Source organism: Limanda limanda, chromosome 4 (assembly GCF_963576545.1).
Source record: "Limanda limanda chromosome 4, fLimLim1.1, whole genome shotgun sequence".
NCBI lineage: Eukaryota > Metazoa > Chordata > Actinopteri > Pleuronectiformes > Pleuronectidae > Limanda > Limanda limanda.
This window is the reverse complement of record NC_083639.1, coordinates 1,686,063-1,707,947: the sequence shown is the minus strand read 5'-3', so window position 1 is coordinate 1,707,947 and position 21,885 is coordinate 1,686,063. Positions and strand designations below refer to the sequence as shown.

At 41.9% G+C, this 21,885-nt stretch overlaps 2 protein-coding genes across 2 annotated transcripts; one reads left to right on the top strand and one right to left on the bottom strand.

Moving 5' to 3' along the window:
- Positions 1-776: 776 nt before the first annotated feature.
- On the top strand, positions 777-8,907 carry pkp1b (plakophilin 1b). The gene is made up of 13 exons (XM_061069135.1): positions 777-975; positions 1,568-1,662; positions 2,656-3,018; positions 3,458-3,643; positions 4,034-4,238; positions 4,628-4,790; positions 5,653-5,770; positions 6,585-6,770; positions 7,323-7,493; positions 7,678-7,831; positions 8,017-8,203; positions 8,337-8,421; positions 8,833-8,907. The coding sequence occupies exons 1-13, from the start codon at positions 777-779 to the stop codon at positions 8,905-8,907; spliced, it is 2,187 nt and encodes a 728-aa protein (XP_060925118.1).
- Positions 8,908-11,790: 2,883 nt separating this feature from the next.
- Positions 11,791-21,706, bottom strand: LOC132999451 (troponin T, cardiac muscle-like). Its single transcript, XM_061069134.1, has 15 exons — positions 21,697-21,706; positions 18,451-18,541; positions 18,249-18,293; positions 18,129-18,136; positions 16,539-16,688; positions 15,664-15,699; positions 15,506-15,521; positions 15,345-15,408; positions 15,145-15,261; positions 14,936-15,013; positions 14,254-14,355; positions 14,059-14,165; positions 13,837-13,927; positions 13,570-13,610; positions 11,791-11,830 (listed from the first exon to the last, which is right to left on the bottom strand). Exons 1-15 carry the CDS (start codon positions 21,704-21,706, stop codon positions 11,791-11,793), a joined length of 996 nt encoding a protein of 331 aa, XP_060925117.1.
- Between the last annotated feature and the right edge of the window lie 179 nt (positions 21,707-21,885).

Genomic DNA, 21,885 nt, shown 5'->3' with positions numbered 1-21,885 from the left:
ACATAGAGAGAGACAGACAGACACACAGACAGAGAGACAGAGATTGGGACACAGACAGATAGAGAGACAAAGACAGAGAGAGATAGAGAGACTGACAGAGAGACAGAGATAGATAGAGATAGAGATAGAGATAGAGATAGAGATAGAGATAAAGATAAAGATAAAGATAAAGATAAAGATAGAGATAGAGATAGAGAGACAGACAGACAGACAGACAGATAGACACACAGACAGAGCGACACACACACACAGAGAGAGAGAGACAGAAAGGCAGAGAGACACAGACATAGAGAGATAAACACAGACAGACACACAGACACACACACAGACACACACACACAGAGACAGACAGACAGACACACAGACACACAGAGAGAGAGAGAGAGAGAGAGAGAGAGAGAGAGAGAGAGAGAGAGAGAGAGAGAGAGAGAGAGAGAGAGAGAGACAGAAAGGCAGAGAGACACAGACAGAGAGAGATAGAGGGAAACACAGACAGACACACAGACAGACACACAGACACACACACAGAGAGACAGACAGACAGACACACACACAGAGAGAGACAGACACACACACAGAGAGACAGACAGACAGACAGACAGACTTGAGAGTTCCTGACAGCTCAGTTCACGTCTTGTTGGTGAGCTGTGCACGCGGGGCGCGGCCTCGTGGCTCACAGGACAAGGTGCACTCCTCTCTCACCTCACACCTCACTGCTCACCTCTCGGCTCCAGGCTGACAACCTCCGGGTGGAAAAACACGGACAAAGAAACAAAATGACGAGTCTGGATCCCCTGAAATCCGTGATCTCCATCGGGAACGTGGACGACACGTCTCTCGCGGTCCCCTCCTTGCACCAGTGCAGCACTGGGAACCTGCGCGTCCTGGAACAAGTGCAGACTCTCCGGAGAACCAAGTCCCGCAAGTCCACCAGCAGCACCAGCCGGAGCGGATCCAGCTCCTTCTCCCCGACCAGTGAGTTCTCTCTCCGGCCTCATCCAGGGCCGCACACACCTCTGGGGCTTTGGGCTTTTTACATTTAAATACATGTTGATCCAAGATGCAGAACTTTTGTTGCTACAGCATTATTTTAAAATGAGGAAATGAATCTGTAACTAGGATATAGATAAAGGGACAATAGAGATTAGACAAGTTGTTGTTATAGTTTAGAGTTGTTTGAGTTATGAGCAGCAATAGTTACAGCTAAATGTCCTTGATACTTTTATAATATATCGTATTAGAATTATACATATTTTCATGTATATTTATGTTAATCACATTATTTTCTTTAGTTTACAAGCAGATGGAGTTATTTTTTAGTGTCATTTCAGGACAGTTTAGCCGTTAAAATGATAATGAAAAGTTTTAAAGCTTCAGGATGTTTCTTGTCAAAATGTCACTCAGATTTTATGGTGTGAAGTTTACCATAGTGTTGAGGAATTCATAGACTCTGACTCACGTTCCCATTCTGTCTCATGTTGATGTTGGCTGGTTTTCAGATTCTTTAGATTAAGATCTGATTGTCTGTGCTCTATAATCTGTATGATAACAGCTGATTTCTCTGCAGGCCCTACCTACGAGCCTGTGTTTGCTGATCCTGTGAAGAATCAGTTGACCTCGTCCAATGGAAGCGTTTTCTTTGGAAACGGCGTGTCGAAAAGGGTAAGTTAGAACGCTTATCAATGCACCATTGGGTTTAAATGCACCATGTGATGACAGTATATGAGAATTGTGTGACCAAGCCGAAGCTAATGTGAGATTGTTGCTGGGATTTAGCACATTTAAAACTTCATTTAGATTACAGCTAAAGGTCAAGGTTCAAATGAACTCAAGAAAAGTAGCATCGTGCATTTGAAAAGCTTGACCCTAATGTTTTGGTCAAGACTGACATTGTTCTCCGATCAGTTGATCCCTCATTTCACTTTTGCCAATGTCAGATGACTCAATGAAATTTAAAAAAAGAAGAGTTATTCTTTTCTCTTTTGGTTTGCAGTCAAACATTCCTTAGAGGGTTGGGTCAGTGTTTGTAAAATTCTGCCTCCAGCTCTGTTCTGAAACTAACCTGTGACTCCCAGTAGATTAAAAGTTAATTTTCGTTTTTCACCTCTATTTTAATGTGAGATCTTTTCACAGTAATGACACAAGAAACAACCACGAGTTCCTGGGTTTGCTTTTGCAGGTTAGAATCCGAATCGGGTTCTCTTGCCAAGCAGCTTTACACATACAAGGAATTTGCTGTGATGTATTTGTGCAAGTATAAATATAACAAATGTAAAAAAAATAGGAAACTAAATTAAATGTAAAAACTACTGTAAGCACCAGGGCAGGGATTGTTTAGTGCAGTACTGTAAACTACACCGTGTATTGAGAGTCTGAAATAAGAAAGAGAATATCTGAAGCATGTGTTGTCCCTGGATGACCTTTCTATCATTTCAGTCCCAAAAACCTGTTACTTCAAACCTGTTTCCACATACTTGCAGAGTCTGTGTTTCCTCACCCAAACACCAGTTTGTCCCTCATAGACGCAGCAACAACAACATCTCTCATAAATTAATTTGACATTGCCCGGCTCCAATGTACATCTCTTCATTTCTGGCAAACCAACCTTCAGGAGATAGGACTCATTAGAAACTCAAGTTTTCTTTGGCTTTGCAGCTTAGCTTTGAGAAAAGTATGAAACAACAAGGTGTCAACAATTCCAAGGCATCAACCTTCAAGAGGAATTCAGCAGCCGCTGCCTTTCAGTATGAGAAGAGGAATTACGCCACCCTCGGCACCATGGCTGTCAGTCACAACGGTACCAGCCGCAGTGAGAGTGATCTGGCCCGGCAGCGCTCGCTGGCATATCAGTCCTCTCTGCCTCTGCAGCGTTTCCTCTCCAGCAAAGGTCCCATGAGGACAGAGAGGCCCACCAGTCAGTTGATCACCCAAGGCTCACGCCAATCTGTGTACACCAGCAACAGTACATCTGCGATGAAATCCATGAAGCTGGTGAACAGCAGCCAGCCAGATGAGCCCGTCACAGTTCAAAGGCCGGTGGTCCCTGAGGTCATAACCACGACTAGAGAAGCTTTTGGGTGAGTGGGAACAAGCTAGCTTCATTAATTTCAAATTACATTATTTACATGTTTCAAACTAGGCGGATGCTTGGTAGCAGTGACAGCTGGTGAAAATATATTCTTGGGCGGAAAAATCTTCATTTTAATAGCAGATTTAACATGTTACACTCATTCACAAACATATATTATTACTGTTAGTGCCCCCTATTGACTAGCCGCCCCTGTTTGGTAGAGCACATACCTCCGCCAAGGTTCAACAGTTCCCTGATGAGACCGCATTCTCTGGCCATATATCACACCGATGTCTCTAATGTGAAGACTTGAACCACTTCTCTCTGGTGAGCTGTCTGATGTCAGTTGGTAGTGGTGATGGTGATTTCACCCCCAGCTGATTTTAGCAAAAACAACATGCTCAAACCGATCAAATCTATTTTTCTTCCAGGTCGAACGGGAGCACTGGCGTTGCGGACATCACCATGAAGGAGGCTGTGTCTTGTCTCTCCAGCAGCGATGAGACGCATCAGCACTGCGGAGCTTCCTACATCCAGCACAACAGTTTCATCGACGACAAGGCGAAAGACGAGGTGATTTGTGAGGTTTATATTTGTTTGCCAGTATCAATGTGTGTCCTAGGGTCAACTGTGGCTCAGGAGTGGGTCGACCACGAACGATGGTTAAACTCCGGCTCCTCCGAAGTGTCCTTGGGCAAGATATTGAACCCTGATAACCCCTGACGGCTGTGCGGAATGATGTGTGATAGAACAAGTTGTTTTGTAACATGCTTTGAGTGCTGGATAAGACTAACAAGGCTCAGCAGTCTGTTCTTCTTAGAGGATCAGAGCTGTCCACTTGTGATCCATCACCATAGAGAGACCAGTGTTAATGTCAGGCATGAGTTGTTTGTGTTCTGATCAATTATTGTTCCTCCGCTGCCCTAACTCCTGCAGCTTCTTCTTCTTCTCCTTGTCTCACAGCTGTTGAAACTCAATGGGATCCCTCCTCTGGTGGCTCTGCTGCGCAGCCCCAACGCTGAGATCAGCGAGACGGCCGCGGCCGCGCTCCGGAACCTCTCCTTCAAGAGCAACAGCAGCAAGGAGGCCATCAATCGCAGAGGCCTCTCAGAGGCTGTGGCTCTGCTCAAAGAAACGGATTCTGTGGATCTGGAGAAACAGCTGACAGGTGTGAGTTCGCTCTGAGCTTCACAGGCTGACACATGCACATTTGTACTGTGCGCACACAAACACACACATGCACACACACACACACGCACACCTAACTCTGCAAACAAGTACGACGGAGAGAAACTTGTGTGGAGTAAAACTTATTCCTGCTCAGATCCTGCTGTCAATCACAGCAGTGTTTTCATGCTTCAAGCCTGCTGCCAGAATCCATTCAGTGTTTTTCTAGTGATGAACCTCGAATGAAAAGAGCTGTTCATTCACTGTTCAAATTAAAATTTTTGAGTTTCCTTTAAATAATTAACAGAGCAATCACTCGTATAAAAACCTGTAAATGTCGAAATGAATTCACGTATCTTTGGCACAGACACTAATGTGTTTTCTCCTCAGGTCTCCTGTGGAACCTGTCGTCTGCAGACGAGCTGAAGCCCGACCTGCTGAAGAGTGCGTTGCCGGTGTTGATGGAGCGCGTCCTCCTGCCTCACACGACAGGTCCGGACCGAACCAACAACAAGGACCCGGAGGTCTTCTATCACGCCACCGGGTGTCTGAGGTAAGAAAACATACAAGCGAGCACTGGGTCGAATTTCATTACCTTTGTCGACATGTTTCCAAACTGCAGAACCAAATGGAAAAGTAATTTTATTCAAGTTTATTTTTATTTTATTTGCTGACACTCGTATATTCTTTCTTTCTTTCTCCATTTCCTTCTTTCTTTCAAGACTCATACAACACATCTACACGTCAGATTGGTCAATATAAAAATTGTTAGGAAAGAGTTCCTCCGGATATTCATCTTGTTTGACATGATATTGTCACAGTTACAGTTACGTAACAAGTTACCTGTTAAAAGGGTTTTTAGTAGTTTTTCCTTACTCTTGTTGAGGGTTAAGGACAGAGGATGTCACACCATGTTAAAGCCCTATGAGACGAATTGTTATTTGTGACTGTGGGCTATACAAATAAAATTTGATTGATTGATTGATTGAGTTATATACATCAACAGCATCATTCAAACCACATATACAGGTCGTAACTTTTATCTGATCGACTGAATCAGCAAACACTCGGCTGCGGTGTTAGACATCTGACAGACAAAGTTTTTAATTGTTTTTACGTCTCTGGCAGATCAAGATTACATTTGATTGCTTTTAAGAAACGGTTAAATTAATATCACACCAGATCAAACATGTTCCTGTAAATCATTTTCTGAAGACTGTTACTCATCAAACTACTGATAAATCCAAGGCAGCACCGGAACCAATCCTTTATTATCTTCTACCAGAGAGCAATGATAAAGACAACTATTAACAGAAAGTTGCATTTTACACTTGTATCATTGTTTGAAACATGAATAAAATGCATTTTCTGTGCTGACTAATATAAAAATGACCTGTGTTTTTCTTTTTGAACAGAAACCTCAGCAGTGCCAAGCAAAACCACCGACAGGTGATGAGAAAGTGTCGAGGTCTGGTCGACTCTCTGGTCAGTTACGTGGAAGAGTGTGTGGAAGCCGGGAAACCAGATGATAAGGTCTGTTGATCCTGTTCATCCTCTTTCATTCAGCGTCTCTGTCTCTGTTTCTGTGTCACACCTTCATGTGGGAAAAAAACATGCGTCGTCGAAGAGAGGAGCTACAGTTTGAAGATAAACAAACTGCAGCTCTATAGCAACAGAGCGGCTCGTCTTAGTCGTAACGTGATTACGTTTTGTCACAGATATCTTATTTTATACGGTCATGTATACGCTAATGCACATAAACAGTTTACTAACGCTTGATGTTATACATTGTGGTGAACAGTAATTCTTTAAATTCTACGATCTTGAGCAGAAAAACCTTCTTTATACGATAGGAAACCTTGACTTGGTTCTAAATATTCAACCAAACAACTTGTTTTTGTTTTGATTTTGATTTTCATATCTAATTTTCTTTTGTTGCCATTTTTTTCAAATGACAAACTGTGATTTATTTTCAACATATTTTTGATTTATTCATTTTTAATCTCTCTGTTACATCCTACTAATTTGTATGCATCTAAGTATGTAAAATATTTATATATATGTATATATTTATATACATATATATATTTAATTGGCAGCGATTGGACTGCACCTGCACATTATGCTGTTAAACAATCCAGTCGAACACAATGGAGTTCAAGACAAGAGACAATCAAATATATGTCACACAGTATTTGGAAGTATTGCAATTTTTTCATTATATTGCATTGTATTGTACAAATGTTGCTCTTTCTGTTTCCCCTTCGTCATTGTTGTTGTGTTGTAATTATCTGTCAGGGTGCATTCATTTACATGTGCCCCTATGTTGTCGTTCCCGCTGAAACAGTCAGTAGAAAACTGCGTGTGCATCCTGCACAACCTGACGTTCCAGCTGGAGGCCGAGGCTCCGACTCTGTTCGCCAAAATCACGGCTCTGTCCAGGACCGTGAGCCGCGGCAGCAGCAGCAGCAGCCAGGAGGACGCCGGCCCCATCGGCTGCTTCAGTCCACAGAGCAAAGCTCCAGAACAAGAGGTGAGACAGGGGAACTGAGGCGGGACATATTATAAGATATAAAAAGGCCTGTCAGTTGGTCTAGCCGGCAGCTCTCGGTGAGCGTCTCTTCATTCATCCTTCTCCTCAGTTGAACTTGTAAGTTTGTGTTATAAACTTTACGGCAGTTGTAATAACGTTGGAGCGTGACACTCCTAGTCTTTGGGCTATATCGTAAAAAGAATGTAAGCACAAGGGCTTAAGTGCATTCAGGGTGTGTCAAAATCCACAGCTGTTATCTTAAGGATAATACTTAGGAAATATGTGATTAAAAACTGAAAGATAAAACACTTTAGTATATGTAATATATCTCCATTTTTATGTGTAGACAAATATGAAATGCTCCCACAGTATCTCACAGTTTTAAGCGAACATTGCCTCATGTTAACTTTCTGCACGGGTGAGTGCAAATATACAAATGTGTGGGACGGAGTGAAAGGTTTGCACTGTGCTGCATAAGGCCAGAGTCAAATCCAGAATTCTGAGTATTAGCAGCTTCGTCCACGTTGATGAACTGCTCCCGTCCTCGTCCAGCTACAGTTTGACGTCCCCGTGGCTGAGGATCCGCACCCGAGTGGGGCGGGCCTGCTGTTCCACTCCAAAACTCTACTGAGTTACCTGAACCTGCTGGACACCAGCCAGCGAGCCGACACACAGGAAGCCTGCTGCGGAGCGCTGCACAACCTCACCGCACACGAAGGCATTGTAAGGACCAAACTGTCGAAATAAATCTAACGCTAAATCAGTCTGGGTCGTAAATATCTTTGTGCCTGTAAAATGATGACATATATTTTTAAAACCTTTTTTAGTTTTGTGCGTATTCATGGACTCAGCTTGTTGTCTCCTGAGTTTAGGAGCTGACCTTTTTTTCAAACGTATACATTCACAGGTCTCCAGAGTTATGGGACACACCATTGTGAAGAAGCTGAACGGCCTGCAGGTCATCTCTCCCCTTTTAAAGTCAAACAAAGCCAATTTACAGAAGAGCACTGTGGCCCTCGTGGGAAACCTGAGCAATAACTCAAGCCTGCAGAGAGCCATCGGTAAGAAGCCTGTGAAAGACAAAACCGTGTGTTGCTTTATCACAAAGACCTAAAATACTAAGAGACCACCTATAAAGAAAGTATATTAATGGTTTGGGTCATCACCCTAAAATCAATAATCAGCAGGTTTCCGTGTGCATGCTGGTGTGTAACCGCAGTTGCTTTTGCTTTCCTTGTTACCGCAGCAATTAAATGTCTCCCGGAGCTGGGGAGCATCATCAACGGCGGCGCAGCGGAAGCGAACGAGTCTGATGACACCCTGTCCATGGTCTGTCAGGCCACCAACCTCCTGGTCATGAAGGCACCTGACGTCGGCAAACAGCTGCTGAACAGTACCACAATAAAAGCACTGGGAGATCTCAGCAAAAACAAGTATGGAATGTGCCTGCGTATGTGTAAATAAGATAACTTGAGATGTGGGAAATACCTATGACTCATCTGGGATTATTATTTGCATGTCCCAGTTAGAACTGATCAATGGTGCTGGTTTTACCTTCCTTCTTAGCCATTACCCCAAATCCAGCAAAGCTGCGTCGCTGTTTCTCTGCAACCTGTGGTCAGACAAAGATCTGCAGAGCTTCCTGAAAAAGGTGAGTTGCAGCTCAACCCCTGGTTGTCAAGATCCGCCTGGGCTCGGGCGTGTCCTCTTTTGTTTCTTGCCTTCAACTCAAAGTCCACACCTCTGTGAAGTATTTGTGAGAAACGGAGGGAGAGGAGGGTTGACGGATTAGGTGGTGTTCTCATAAAATGCCACGTGAATGAGAGTCCGGTGCCAAAATCAAAAGAGCTGAGGAATCTCGTCGCTCAGGTTTAGAGGAAAAACTTTCAGGACTTAGCTTGCACATGCACCGAAGCTAATTTGCATGATGCATTTTCTATACTCCTGTACGTACATGCAGATTTGAACTCAGTTGAGGTTGTCAACATCTCGCCGACTTTCAAGCTTGGATTAATTGTAGAGACAAAACACTGATTAATATTGAATTATTTTTGTCCCGCAGCAAAGGATGGGAAAGCCTTTATTCTTCAATGATGTCACCATGTCGGCACTGCAGTTGGTTAAAGATGGTAATTAGCCGGTCGTCTTTTACCGAAGCAACTCTCCTGCACAAGTCGTACACGCACAGGCTGGGCAGCATCCTCTCTCATTTCATTTTTGTAATCCATGTTTCCATTTAATCCATGCATCAGTCATGATTACACAGGCCTGTATTTGCTGTAATGTGACTCTTTATAAGAAAATAGGTGAAGGTTGAAATCTAAATATGGCAGGTAGCAGCCAAACTGTCTTTGCTTGAAGTTTTGATTCGCTTTTTCAGTTTTAAAAGTGGAGGAAATTGTGTGTGATATGGTAACATTTGCTTGTTTTATTACAAATATGAGGGTGACGTCTTTATTTTTGCACAGAAATAGTTTTAATCTGATGACAGAAGATTGTAAACCTTGTTTGATAGACAATGAACATATGGATAATGGAGCATTTTGTATTTGTAGAGCTTATGTGGTTTCTATAAGAGCTATGAGTTTGCATTGATTTGTTTGTGTTTACATTTGATAGAAACAACTCTTGTTGGTGGGAAATGCATTTTCATACGTGTGATTGTAAAATGATTTGCTTGTATTGTCCCAAAAGTTTGCAATAAAGAAAAAAACGTTCTCTTTGAGCTGCAAATGTGACAAAAAGCCTACGTGTGTTTCTTTCACTTTTAAAATAGAAAAATTAAACAATAGCTTGGATTTAGATTGTTAATTTCAAAGTACCTATGGCTGCTTTACTAGAAAAATAAAAAAAAATAAAAGTAGAGTCTGCACTAAAATTACAAGCTCTCAACAGCTGAACATGATTTTCTGAGAAATTGACGAAAATGTTTAAAGAATGTCCATAGTCATGTGACAAAAAACGAGTCTGGATCAGCTCCCTTCATCGGATTTGCATCAAACTTAAATGATCTCTTTCCTAGCATGTGCCCAATCTGCCGTGTGAGGTTCAAATCAGGTTAGTGCTCCTCCATAGGAATAAACAATAATGATGGGAAGTAGTACAGCACATACTGTGTCTTGGCATTGGAGTAGATCATTTGTCAATTGTGACAGTCGCTGGTGTTGCATCGAGAGTTCAGCCAACCGGTTGACACCCCTCTTGACAGTCAAGTTTAAAAAACGCCTCTGGGCAGATGAGCAGCTCGTCTCTCTTTCTGTTTACTCCACCCTCATGGGTTGTTTTCTTCTTGCTGCCTATAAACAAGCTGTCAGAGCCAGTCGCTGCAGCTGCTGGTGCACCCGGTGAATTATTGGCGATCAGATGGAACCTTGGTTTTCCACAGTTCAAACCGCATGATCCACCCAACAGACATGAGGGACTTGTGGGGTTAAGGGTGAGATCAAATTTAATGAAGCGACTGGCAGAGCTGCTCCTTTCATTTTACACTGATAGATTTATGTGCCTGGTCATTTATAGTAAACTGGTAATACACTGGGTTAGTCCCAAGCCCTGTCTCAGTGGCTGTTTCATAACAAAACTGCCAAAATGAAGTTCACCGAAACTGCCAGTCATTAACCACTCGATTGCCAAAATACACGTGAGGTTTATTTTTATTGGCAAGCACAAGGTGAAATTATTAAAAGAAGGTGGGGCTTTTTATGAGCACAGAGTTGGTGCTCATCATCGTAACAATCCTGACAGTCAGGCGTGAGGAACCTTCTTCTCTTATCAAGTGCCTTTTACGATTTTATAACATTATTCTCGGGCCGTAATGGCTAAAGCAGCTTCTCTTTGGCAAAGCATCTGATGTCAGATGGTAGTGATGGTGATGATTCTCCTGGTTTTAAACTTTTCTTGGCTTTTTAGACCTTATTGTCCCCTCGGGGAGAACTTTGTTTCCACAGCCAGTTGGAGCAGATCAACACATATTTACACATTTCAACACAGGCCACCCACAGGTCGGACAGAACAGCCTAGGAAACATAAACCATACCAGGCAGTGTATTTGGTGCAGAGGAGAAAAAGCTCCCTTGCATCAATCCCGCTATTGGTTAAGATTTAGGTCTGTGTTATCGATTTAGTTTTAATAGCGTAGCACCAGTTCTAAACCTGCATGGGTGGTATGTGCTATTTGTTTTGCTGCTGGTGATGCTGGCTGTAGCTCTTTCTCTTTCTGAATCTGTGAAAGTCACCTGCAGTGATTGAGTGGCTGCAGGTAAAAGAACCTTGAAGCTTTGCCACCGCTGCTGCACAAAGAGCCGTTTCACCTGTTTATTCAAAGGTCAGGGAGGCTCGACTCACTTTGCAGAACCTGAACTGGAGAATCAGTTGTCGTCTTCGTTGCGAACGCGCTGTTGTTGTGATTGACGTCCTCACAGTAGACCGATCCCTTCTTCATTAATATAGAATTTATCACATGTCCAAATGGCACCAAATTTGACACCACACTTCCTTTGGCCCTTAACAAAACACAAGTCAAGTGTGGTGCCAATGTGATGACTGGTTCCTAAAATATTTGTTCCGCATGCAGACCGACTTATTTGGCCGAGAGTCCTGAAAAAAGAGAAAGAGACAAACCAAAAACAGGAGCCGGTTTCTGGTTTGTTAAACAAAGCTTAGTTTATTCATTGCATCACAAAATCTGTTAATTAGTCTCCATTTCACTTTGAGTTTTCCGAGCGACACATTCAGTGTTTGGAATTTAGCATTAAGGCAAAATCCATTCGCTTAAGCCATTATAATAGAGCACACACTTTTCTTTTTTTTGAATAAACATAAGTTGCACCACTTCGTCTGATCAGCCTGAGATCAGAGACTCAGTGATACCTCTGGATTTCTCAGCATAACCTGTTTAAGAGCATTTTATAATATTTTCAGAACCGTCACTCTGTTCTTGCGTGTTCAAGTGTTGAGAAAACATTCAAATTCAGTTCCTGTCACTCATTGATGCCGCTTTTCCTCACGGTGACGTCCGATGTTACTTCCTCAGCCCTCGCTTGCTCCTGGCGCCCTTTGAACTGAGGACGAAGAGAGAAGAAGTTCAGCCATAGGAGCCGGAGCGTGATGCAAACTGAACCTCGGATCTTCCCTTCCACCGAAACCGTTGAAGCCTAATTTAATTTTGCATTAAAATCATTTTAGGAAAATTTCAGAAGCATAAAGGATATTGTGGACACATCAATTTGCAAATGTACGAGAGAACAAATCATTATCGTTTGGATTTAACCTTTTTTTCCTCATTCTTCAAAATTTAACCAGACTGTGTTTTTGGCACTTGCATATCTGACTGATCAGGAATCCTGAAATCAGGTTTTTTTTTTGATGATTGAATTCTATAAGAATAGTTTAAGAGGAGCAAAGAAGTAAATTTGAACAGAAAAAAGTCAACACTTCTGTATTATAAGATTGGTGTATTTATTTATTATTATTCTACAATACAAATACTTGTGAGTCCTTGCAGGGGGCTCAACCCTCATGTTGGGAACCACCGCTGCACAGAAAGCTTTTCATAGATGTTGCTGCTGGGAAGGGATTAGCTACCAAATCGTTGACAGCTATGTTTATCTAGTGTTGCTACCGAGGTACCTGCAGCTTATCTCCGAATCTGTGAATCTATAAAACTATAAACACAGCCAGTCTGTTACTATGGTTTCCTGAATGTCTAAATATTAACTCACCTTTTCTAAAAGTAATTGTTGTTTGACCTGGAAACCAAGAGTCAATATTGAGGCTCTAACCCGAGGAGATTCTCGTCTGAAAGGATCAATCCCTCTCTCCAATATTCCTGCTTTATAAAATCACTGTCACATTCTGCAGCAGCATCAGCGTCTGAGCTGGTTGAAGATTCATTCAGAGCCCTCACTGTAACACGGCCTAAGGATCAGGAGCAAAGGATTGAAATGATTTGGATGTCAGCGGGGGCCGGTCACTGTTTTATTGTGAGCCAGATTATCACTGATGATATCACGTGGCTGCTATGAGATCTGTCAGCTGTCGGCCCTGCGGTACAGCCTGAGACTGAGTGCACGAATGTAGTTCAGACCAGTCTGTCCTTCTTTAAACCGCCTCTCATGTTTCCCCTGCTTTGTGTTTTCCCCATCCTGTCTTGGCTCAGCGCACGTTGGACCTGGAGCAGGTGGAAACTTGCTGAATGTTCACATCAGAATTACAGACTCTGACTGAGCATCGAACTTTCATCAATGTTTAATTGAAAATTGCTTTGTGCGGTTTTGCTATCTACTTTGTAAAATAGTAATATGTTAATTTGCAAAGTCAAAGTAACACGTAAAAAAAACAGATAAAAACGTACAAATTGTAGAATAAGGTGAAATCAGGGAAGAGGTATGATAAAAGTATTTTTTAAGTTTTGATTTTGAATTTCCACAGCCTCTGAGCTCTTATTTCAAAAATATCTGCAGGATACTGAGGAGTCAGACTACAAGTTGTGCGAGATTAAGAGAACCTTAAAAACCTATTTTAAAATGTACTGGAAACCATTGTAAATGGGCTTTAAAAAACAAGGTGATGTGTTCCAACCTGTTTACTCTGATAAATGTCCTGGCAATGGTGTCAGAAGACAGTCTACAGGTTTTCTACTTGAAAAGGCATGTGGGAAATACTGTTTACAGTAAACCAGGCGTGATGAGAGAAAAGCACGTATCATGCTTGTGTTTTTGAATCTGTTCATCTGAAGATCCTGCCTGTGTAAGAAAGCACTGAATATATCAAAATCATATGAATATTTTATCAAACTTACATTTTCTGATGGTCACTGACTCGGTTTCTCAGCACGGTGATCTGTGTGAACATGGGTTTAAAACAAGATGAATTAGTGTTGACATTTAATGAAGCACTGTGTATATTTGGACTTTTTTTTGTTTGTTATTAAACTTTATTAATGAAACGTTTCAAATCTGCAAACAGCCGCTTGTACAGACCCGACAGAGACCCTGTGTTTTACAGGTGATGAGCTGATAAGACAGTTTACATAGAAGTGATGGGACAGTCACATGTGATTTATTACCTCATACTTCTGCTTCGTCTGCTGATACTGAAGATCAAATCTCTCCGACTCCAGCTCACGCATCCGGTCCCACATCTCCTTCGCTTTTTCCCTGGAAAAGAATATTAAAGCCTTTTATTAGAGATGGGGAATAACACCAAGATAAAATTGATGCTGCCCAGTGCTCTGCATGGTTAAAGAGACAATAATTAACCGAGTTATGATTGTGTGTTTTTCTTTTACTTGAGTTTGTCCTCTTTCAGGTGATCGATGTTTAACTCCTTGCGTCGGTCGCTCAGGATCTTCTTCTTCTTCTCCCTCTCCGTTTGTCTTTTTGCCCCAGTCTGTGTCTGCAGGACAGGAGGAGGACACATGTGGTGACATGTTGCACAGAGTGTTTTATATTTGTATATTTTAATGAGAGAACAAAATCATCACTTTGTATCCGGTGAAACTCAGGTTGGACAGAATCATCTTCTTCCTGTGGTCATCGTCTGCCCTCTTCTTAAACTCTACATCTTCTTTCCTCGCTTTCTCCTCCTATTGGGGAAAAACATTAAAGTGACGTTAACATTGTCTGAACTTGAGTAAACTGATTGTAAATATGATTCATAGGTGTATGAGCCAAAGGCAAGAGAGCAAACATGTTTAGAATCAGTATGTAAAGGTCCACGGTGTATGATTTAGGTGACAGGGATCTTTCGGGAGCGGGTCCTCCCTACGGAGGCCGCCATGTTTTTTTCCAGTAGCCCAGACTGGACAAACTAAACTCCTTTTGAGTTTTTATGACACCTGAAGAATCCACAGGTTTTCTTTCATGTTGGGAAGGGGGAGGGTGAAGTGAGGGGTGTTTAGCTGTGACATGCAACTCCACCACTAGGTGTCACTAAATTTAACACACTGGACCTTTAAATATTTAAAAGCCAGTTTGAAAAATGTGTAGTTTTAGTTAATTTGTTTATTTCAGTAATTTTAGGTGTATTCATAATACATTTGACAGAACAATACAATTCTCCTACACACATTCTAGGAAAAAATTAACCTTCCCTTTCAAAAAAAAGCACAACATTAACACATGATCACTACCCATTGGTGTGATTTGATGAGGACCTTAACTCACAGATATTTTGTTCTGTCGCTCTTTTTCTCTCTCCGCTCTGATCTTCGTCTGCTCTGATCTCTCTGACCTGCGTTTGTCCTGCAGCAGGAAACAAAGGGAAAGTTTACACACCTCATACCTGGGACCTACAGACATCACTTTACTTGTAGAAGTAATATTGGAGGATAAATGTGTGATTTCTGCTGCAGGACAGTCAGACGTGAACGTACAATGCGGTCTGTGAGGCTGAGGAGCTCCTCTTCCTCCTTCTTACGCTTGTCAAAGTGAGCCTCGATCAGAGTCTGGAGCTCGGTCAGGTCCTTCTCCATTCGCTTTCGGTGAATGTCCTGAGATTAAAACAAGAAGTCATCCACTCTGACCAGAGAGAAGCCTGCAGGTTTGACTTGAATCTGTCCTGAGATGAACTCACATCAAAGTCCACCTTGTCTCCTTCTGGGATCTTTGGAGCTATCAGGCCAGGAACAAAGCCAGGCCTGAGGCGGATGAGGGAAATTACAACCTGTTCATCTCAATAAACCTCACAAAGTTGGTTGTTAATGCATTTAAAAAAAAAAAAGATCTTACTTTGACTTGGGCTTTGATTCGTCTGCAAATCCACAAGGAGAAAAAGCAAAGTAACATTTTAAGTGTATGATAAAATAAAAAAATTTAAAACAAACTCACATGCATGAAAAAACTCACAAAGCAACATTCTTCTGTCACACACACACACACAAACACATACACACACGTGTCCATACCTCCTTCATTTTCCTCTCCAGCATCTACTGACAGATGAGAGTCAGTGAAAGGTCATGAGAAGATACAAACACACACACACACACACACACACACACACACACACACACACACACACACACAGAGACCTTTATGTGAAAGTGAAATGGGGGAACACCCTCAAACAATCAGCGCTTGACAGCAGCAGCATACTCGAGTTCTCCTGTCAGAGTTGACGGACTAATCCTGAAAGGTATGAGGGCGTGTGTCTGAGAGGAAGCTGATTTAAATCATCGCTGCAGATAACTCGTGTGTTATCTCGCCCGGTGACAGAAAAACAAATGACCTCATCCATTAGTCTGACAAAGAACCTGCTTTGTTCCTTATGATTAGAGTTTTTTACCTAGTTCTCTCATCTCGTAACATGTCAAAGTCATATTATTCTCAACGGAAAGACACAGAGAGAGAGAGAAAGATAACAATTGCTTTTTCTTTTACTCATGGATTTGACACTAGATGGTAAATGTACCTTTTTAAATCACACTGTGAGACATGAAATTCTAAATCTAACAATAATGTGCATTTTCAGAATACATCTACGTACCTGGTTGGTTTTAGAGATAGTGTCCTGTATACAGGTTTTTATATTTTCTCAAAGTACCAGTTAAAACCATGCATCCGTTAATATTTTCATACAGATTTAACAATAATTGTGTTGGATACTTCTTAAAATATAATAAAAGAATAAGGACGACAAGTGTTTTGGCAATTAAATGGTTGCTAATATAATCCTTCATACTCTCATAGTGTTTGTCATGAGACTGCAGAGTGTTAGGAATATCTATCTACAGCTGGCATGCAAAGATATTAGTGTAAGCAGTACTACCTTCTTCCTCCTCCTCCTCCTCATCTTCTACTACCTCCTCCTCCTCCTCCTCCTCCTCCTCCTCCTCCTCCTCCTCCTCCTCCTCCTCTACTACCTCTTCCTCCTCCACCTCCTCCTTCTCTGTTACCTCCTCCACATCCTTCTCTTCTTCTGTGCAAAGCAAGTATGAAGTTAGCAAGCAAACAATGTGACAATCTTTGAATCAAATAATTTTGGCCGTATTTATGGAATTTTCTGAACTGTACTGTTCAAATGTTCTTATGTGCTGCTACTGTGTTTTTAACATTATGTATTAAATTTGTAAATTCTTTACAAAGCATTTAAATATTATTTTGATGTTTTTTCTGCCATTGTGCCACCTGCTTTCTCATTTAGACTTTGGTTTATTTGTACACTTTTCTGTTATGTTTTCCATCTACAACCTGTGTTTGTTAGCCGTTTAAAATCTGGATCTGGAGAATTTGAACGTGGTTTCAGGAGGGGCCTGTCGGGCCGATGTATGAACTCCGGCGGCGGATGTTTGAACTCCACTGAGCTGGGCCTTTTTGTTCCCAGCACTTCTTTCCTCACTGGGCCTCAGTAGGAAAAAGTGACACCAAGCGTTTAGTCCCTTTGGCCACAGAGGGAAACTCAATCTCTTTCCACTGCAAAGGAGGTAAACCAACCTGCATTTAGGGGACCACGAGCAGGCATAAAAGTGAAAGTAGCCATTGTGCTTGCACCGTCATCTGCCCCAAGGTGCTGTATTGAGAGCCTAACCTGACCTACATCGGTCTCGAACAGAGTAGTCCACGCACAGGGAGACAGGTGCTGCTCAGTAGCAGGGACAGCGTGGCTGCACAGAGGCCCACTTGGACAGCCTCACAAAGGAGACAGAAATAGCGGTACGGCCCTTTATCTCCTTCGTGGCAGCCCGGGGCACCGTTCGAATTGAAAGGACAGATCCACTGGGATGTTTATTCAAGGTGAACTATCTTCAGCCTCAGACAGAGGGGGACTCATCGAGAGAGCAAAGGTCAATCTGGCAGAAAGGTGCGGCGCACCAGCTGCTTCTACAGTGGCACCAACACGCCAAAAATACAGTACCGGGCGCTGAAGCCAGGGGCTTAGCACGCAGCGTGTTAAGTAACCGACAGCATTTAAACACGAGGCTCAAGCGTGTAAAGCAGGTAACAAAGTGGCAGAAAAGACCCAACATTAAAGTTGATGCATTCAGAGGTGGAGATGTACATTGTTTTCATGGATATTGTTGGTATTAAAGTACAAACCAACAATATCCTCCTCTCCTTCACATCGCATACACACACAGAGACATAAAGAGCAGAGGTCAGCTGTAGCGGTGTGGTTCACAACTGGATTAAACATGAGCTGAAATATGTTTTTCTGATACACGTTCATGCAGAATAGTCACAATGTCCATGCATGTCTTTCTGTGGACTACAGATGAAGCAGCTGTGGAGCATCCAGCCAGTCACAGCTTGAGCAGTTTGTTTGAATCTGCAGCTTCAATACAATACTGCAGGTATACTCATCTTGCTTGTGTAAGTGTGTCTGTGTGTGTGTGTGTGTGTGTTCAGTGCACAGACTTACGTTCTCCCCTGAAAGAAGAAAAACACACCAACAATATTTCTGTTATGATTGATTCCATCAGTGCTGCCATCACTCTGTTATTCTCGCTCCCTGCTCTGCAGAACTTAAATGTTTACTCACTCATATGTTGCTTCTTCTGTGTCGGACATGTTGAGGAGGCAGCACCTGCACAAATGAGAACAATTCAATGCATGGTGATGATAACATTTTTTTAAGAAATTTGTTTATTTATCATTTATCCACACACACAAGAGAAAAGCAGACACTTACCAGGATAGTGCGATGTGCGCTTCAGATGTGACTCAATGGGGGAATCGTATACTGGGCCCTCCTCTGTTGGCCATAAGCTTTTAAACCCAGTAGCGGGTCACATGGCGGCAAGTCGCCCGTGTCTACAATGGGTGGGCACATACCTGCAAACAGATGGCAGAAGGCATTAAATCGAAGGGGAAAACATGCATTCTCCCTGGACTTGCATTGTCTATTTTTACGCAGCAAAACCTGCAGTGAGCACCGAGGGATTACTGAACTCAAAGGGTTCCAGTGTCTCAGGTCTGGGCTGACGTGGGCGGGTGGAATTTGAAAGTAATCCTTGTAAACCTACTCCATTATGCACACAAACACACAAACACACAGACGCACAACTGCACGGAGCTCCAAGTAAATAAAAAAAACTTTATTCACTGTAACCTCATATGGTGCTGCTGATCTGCAACACGTTGATCGCTCAAGCGTTACACTTTGCAGCATCATGTTCCTGCCACAATTTGATCCATGTACTGGAAGCGTTATACAAGTCTGAATTGAGCCTAATTCCAGTAGCAGGTTGTTCAAAGACAACTTCCTCCATCTCCTGTAGCTTCTTCAATTCCTGCTTCCCTGCCCTGTGTCCTCACATGTACTAACGTGCTGTAAGCAACACCCTGCGTGAGCTGCCAAGTCTTTTGATGCTACCGGTGTTGGTTGTTGATGTTGTATCTGAAGCAACAATGAGGATCATGACTCATCGGAAGAAGGCCACCGTTTGTCTTTCTCTTCTAAGGCAAGTTGGAGCAAATTCTCAAGTCATTGGAGACGAGTTCGGCTGATGTCTCCGATCCTGTCGTAACAAGTCAGAAGCGAAAAGTCAAAATCAATGACTCAAATGGCTCAATTATATGTTTTTATTAAATTATTTCAGGTTAGAAGTGTTGCCATATCAGTTAATAATTACCATAGTGACGGTTGTGGTTTTAAACTGTTCTTAAGGAGCAAATATTAAACCTTTGTTACAGGGTTATTGCTGAAAATTATATTGTGGTTTTTTTCTGTTTTGTTTCACAGTCCTTAAAACTATGCTATTGGTGTTTCCAATAATCAAAACAATTATCTATAACCTAAATTTAACATTTTAAGTGTTTTCTATTATTGTCTACCTATTGAATCTTTTATTCTGTATGATTCAATGACAATTGAATGACGAGCAAAACTAATAAAATCACATATTGAGACTTTAGGGATTTATGTTTTCAGGTCAAGTCCTTTGGAAGCAGGATAACACTGTGTATGTACAGGTTGTATATGTTGTATAATACGTCTACAATCACAGATGTTAAGTGTATTTTCCCACCAAACATTGTTGAACAGTGATATGCAGGAGGTACATGTATGTTTTGCAAAGTGAAACTTAACAACGTGCCAATGTGTGTGTGTGTGTGTGTGTGTGTGTGTGTGTGTGTGTGTGTGTGTGTGTGTGTGTGTGTGTGTGTGTGTGTGTGTGTGTGTGTGTGTGTGTGTGTGGTAATCCCTGGGTTGTGTCGAATATTTTTGCAGTGAGTGTTTACATACAAGTGAGCTGTGTGTTTTGCTCCATGAAAACTGTGTTAGAACACACACAGTCACCAGAAGGATCGTGTGTGTTTATTTTGGTGCTTTTCAACTTGTGCCCTTGTGCGTAGGAACGGAAGGGGGGAGGAGGAGGAGGAGGAAGAAGGTAGTACTGCTTACGCTAATATCTTTGCATGCCAGCTGTAGATAGATATTCCCAACATGCTGCAGTCTGATGACAAGAACTATAAAAGTATGAAGGATTATTTTAGCAACCATTTAGTTGACAAAACACTTGTCATCCTCATACAATAAAATAAAATCACATTACTTATCACATTAGGTACCTAACATTTCTCTGTAAAGCAGACACTTTTACTACTTGCAGGTTTTCGAGCTGGTTCGAGCTTGTGTTGCTTTACTTGGAATCGGACAAAGCTTTGTGCGACATTAGGCTGTCAAAGAATCACAGGAGTCAGTTTCATGTCCTTTACTTAAGTCAGAGTGCTGCGTCCTGATTGTATTGTTGCAAACCCCACCCGTCTGGCACCGGAGTCGACTAAAACAAACAAGAGAAAGTACTTAGGCCTTCAGCAGTGTGTGAACCTGACAGGCCCTCGGCCCCTGACCTGGATTCACAACACGTCTCAGGACTTTGAAGGTGTTTTATCATGTTAATACGCATCACAGCTTTTATAAATAAACGATGATCAATGATGTTGATCCATGTTTTCTTCTTCTGATCTCGACTTTCCAGTCGGTTGGAATATTTCTGTCATGATCTCATCAAACTGACTGTGAGCTGATCCTGCTACCTTGTGGCAAAAAGGAGAACTGCATGAGATGCGTCACAACATCTGTATTTCATAATTTTTTTTTTTTTTATTCATCCAAAGATTAGAGTCACAGACTCAGAAGGAAAAAAATATGAATCAACTGTGTTAACTGCAGTCAAAGAGAGGACTAACAAAATATAGTAAACACAAAATTCTAATTTAAAAAGAGTTGGCTCCTGATTGTTTTTATTTAGTTTTATGGAAGCAGTAATATCTAATGTGATTTAGAGTCAATGGATCATGTGACATTGAAGCTATTGAAAAATACATGAATTTTTATATTCATATTCATATAAAATATAGGACACGCTAACACAATATATAAAGAGTTGTCTCCTTAATGTTAAGTGTAAGAATAATAGCTGATTTAAACCATCAAACCTTTAAACCAACGAGTCAGTGGGTCACATGACAAGGCTGCGGCAGGTTCACCCTGTTCGAACCGGAATTTATTGACGGTCCCTGAGTTCTCTGATCTGGATGTGGAATATGATGTGGAACAGCCAACATCAAACTAACTTCAGTGCGGTGCTACACTGGCACATGTCAAACTCCTACATGAAGCGGCCACACTCGTGTTTTTTCAGACATGTGTGTGTGTGTTGTGTGTTGTGTGTTGTGTGTTGTCTGTTGTCTGTTGTCTGTTGTCTGTTGTGTGTTGTGCGCGTGTGGTGTCAGTCCAACACTGAGCTTCAGGCCTGTGTTCCCAGCTTCAGTCTGGTCCTGAAGGATTTTCTCTCCTCTGACATGTCAGGTATGATCTGCTCCTCCCAACATGGCTTCACTTCACTTCTTTACTGTGTCATTACTACTGCTAAGTTCTTAGCTTGTGGCAATTTTCACATTCATATGTGGCCGGGCAATAATTCTGAATCAAGTTTTACAGGGAGGTCTTAGTTTTTATGGGATTATTCCTCGTCTGGTACCTGCATACATGTTGCCCTCAAACATACTCCTCTTTGAGCAATAATGTCTAAACATATGATATATGACATTATTTTTAAAGACACTGATACAAAGGAGTGCATTTAAGTAAATATTCCATAACTTGTGGACAGAAAAATACTGATGTAATATTTCCTGAGAGAAGTTGATGTTTTGTTGTCTATGGAGTC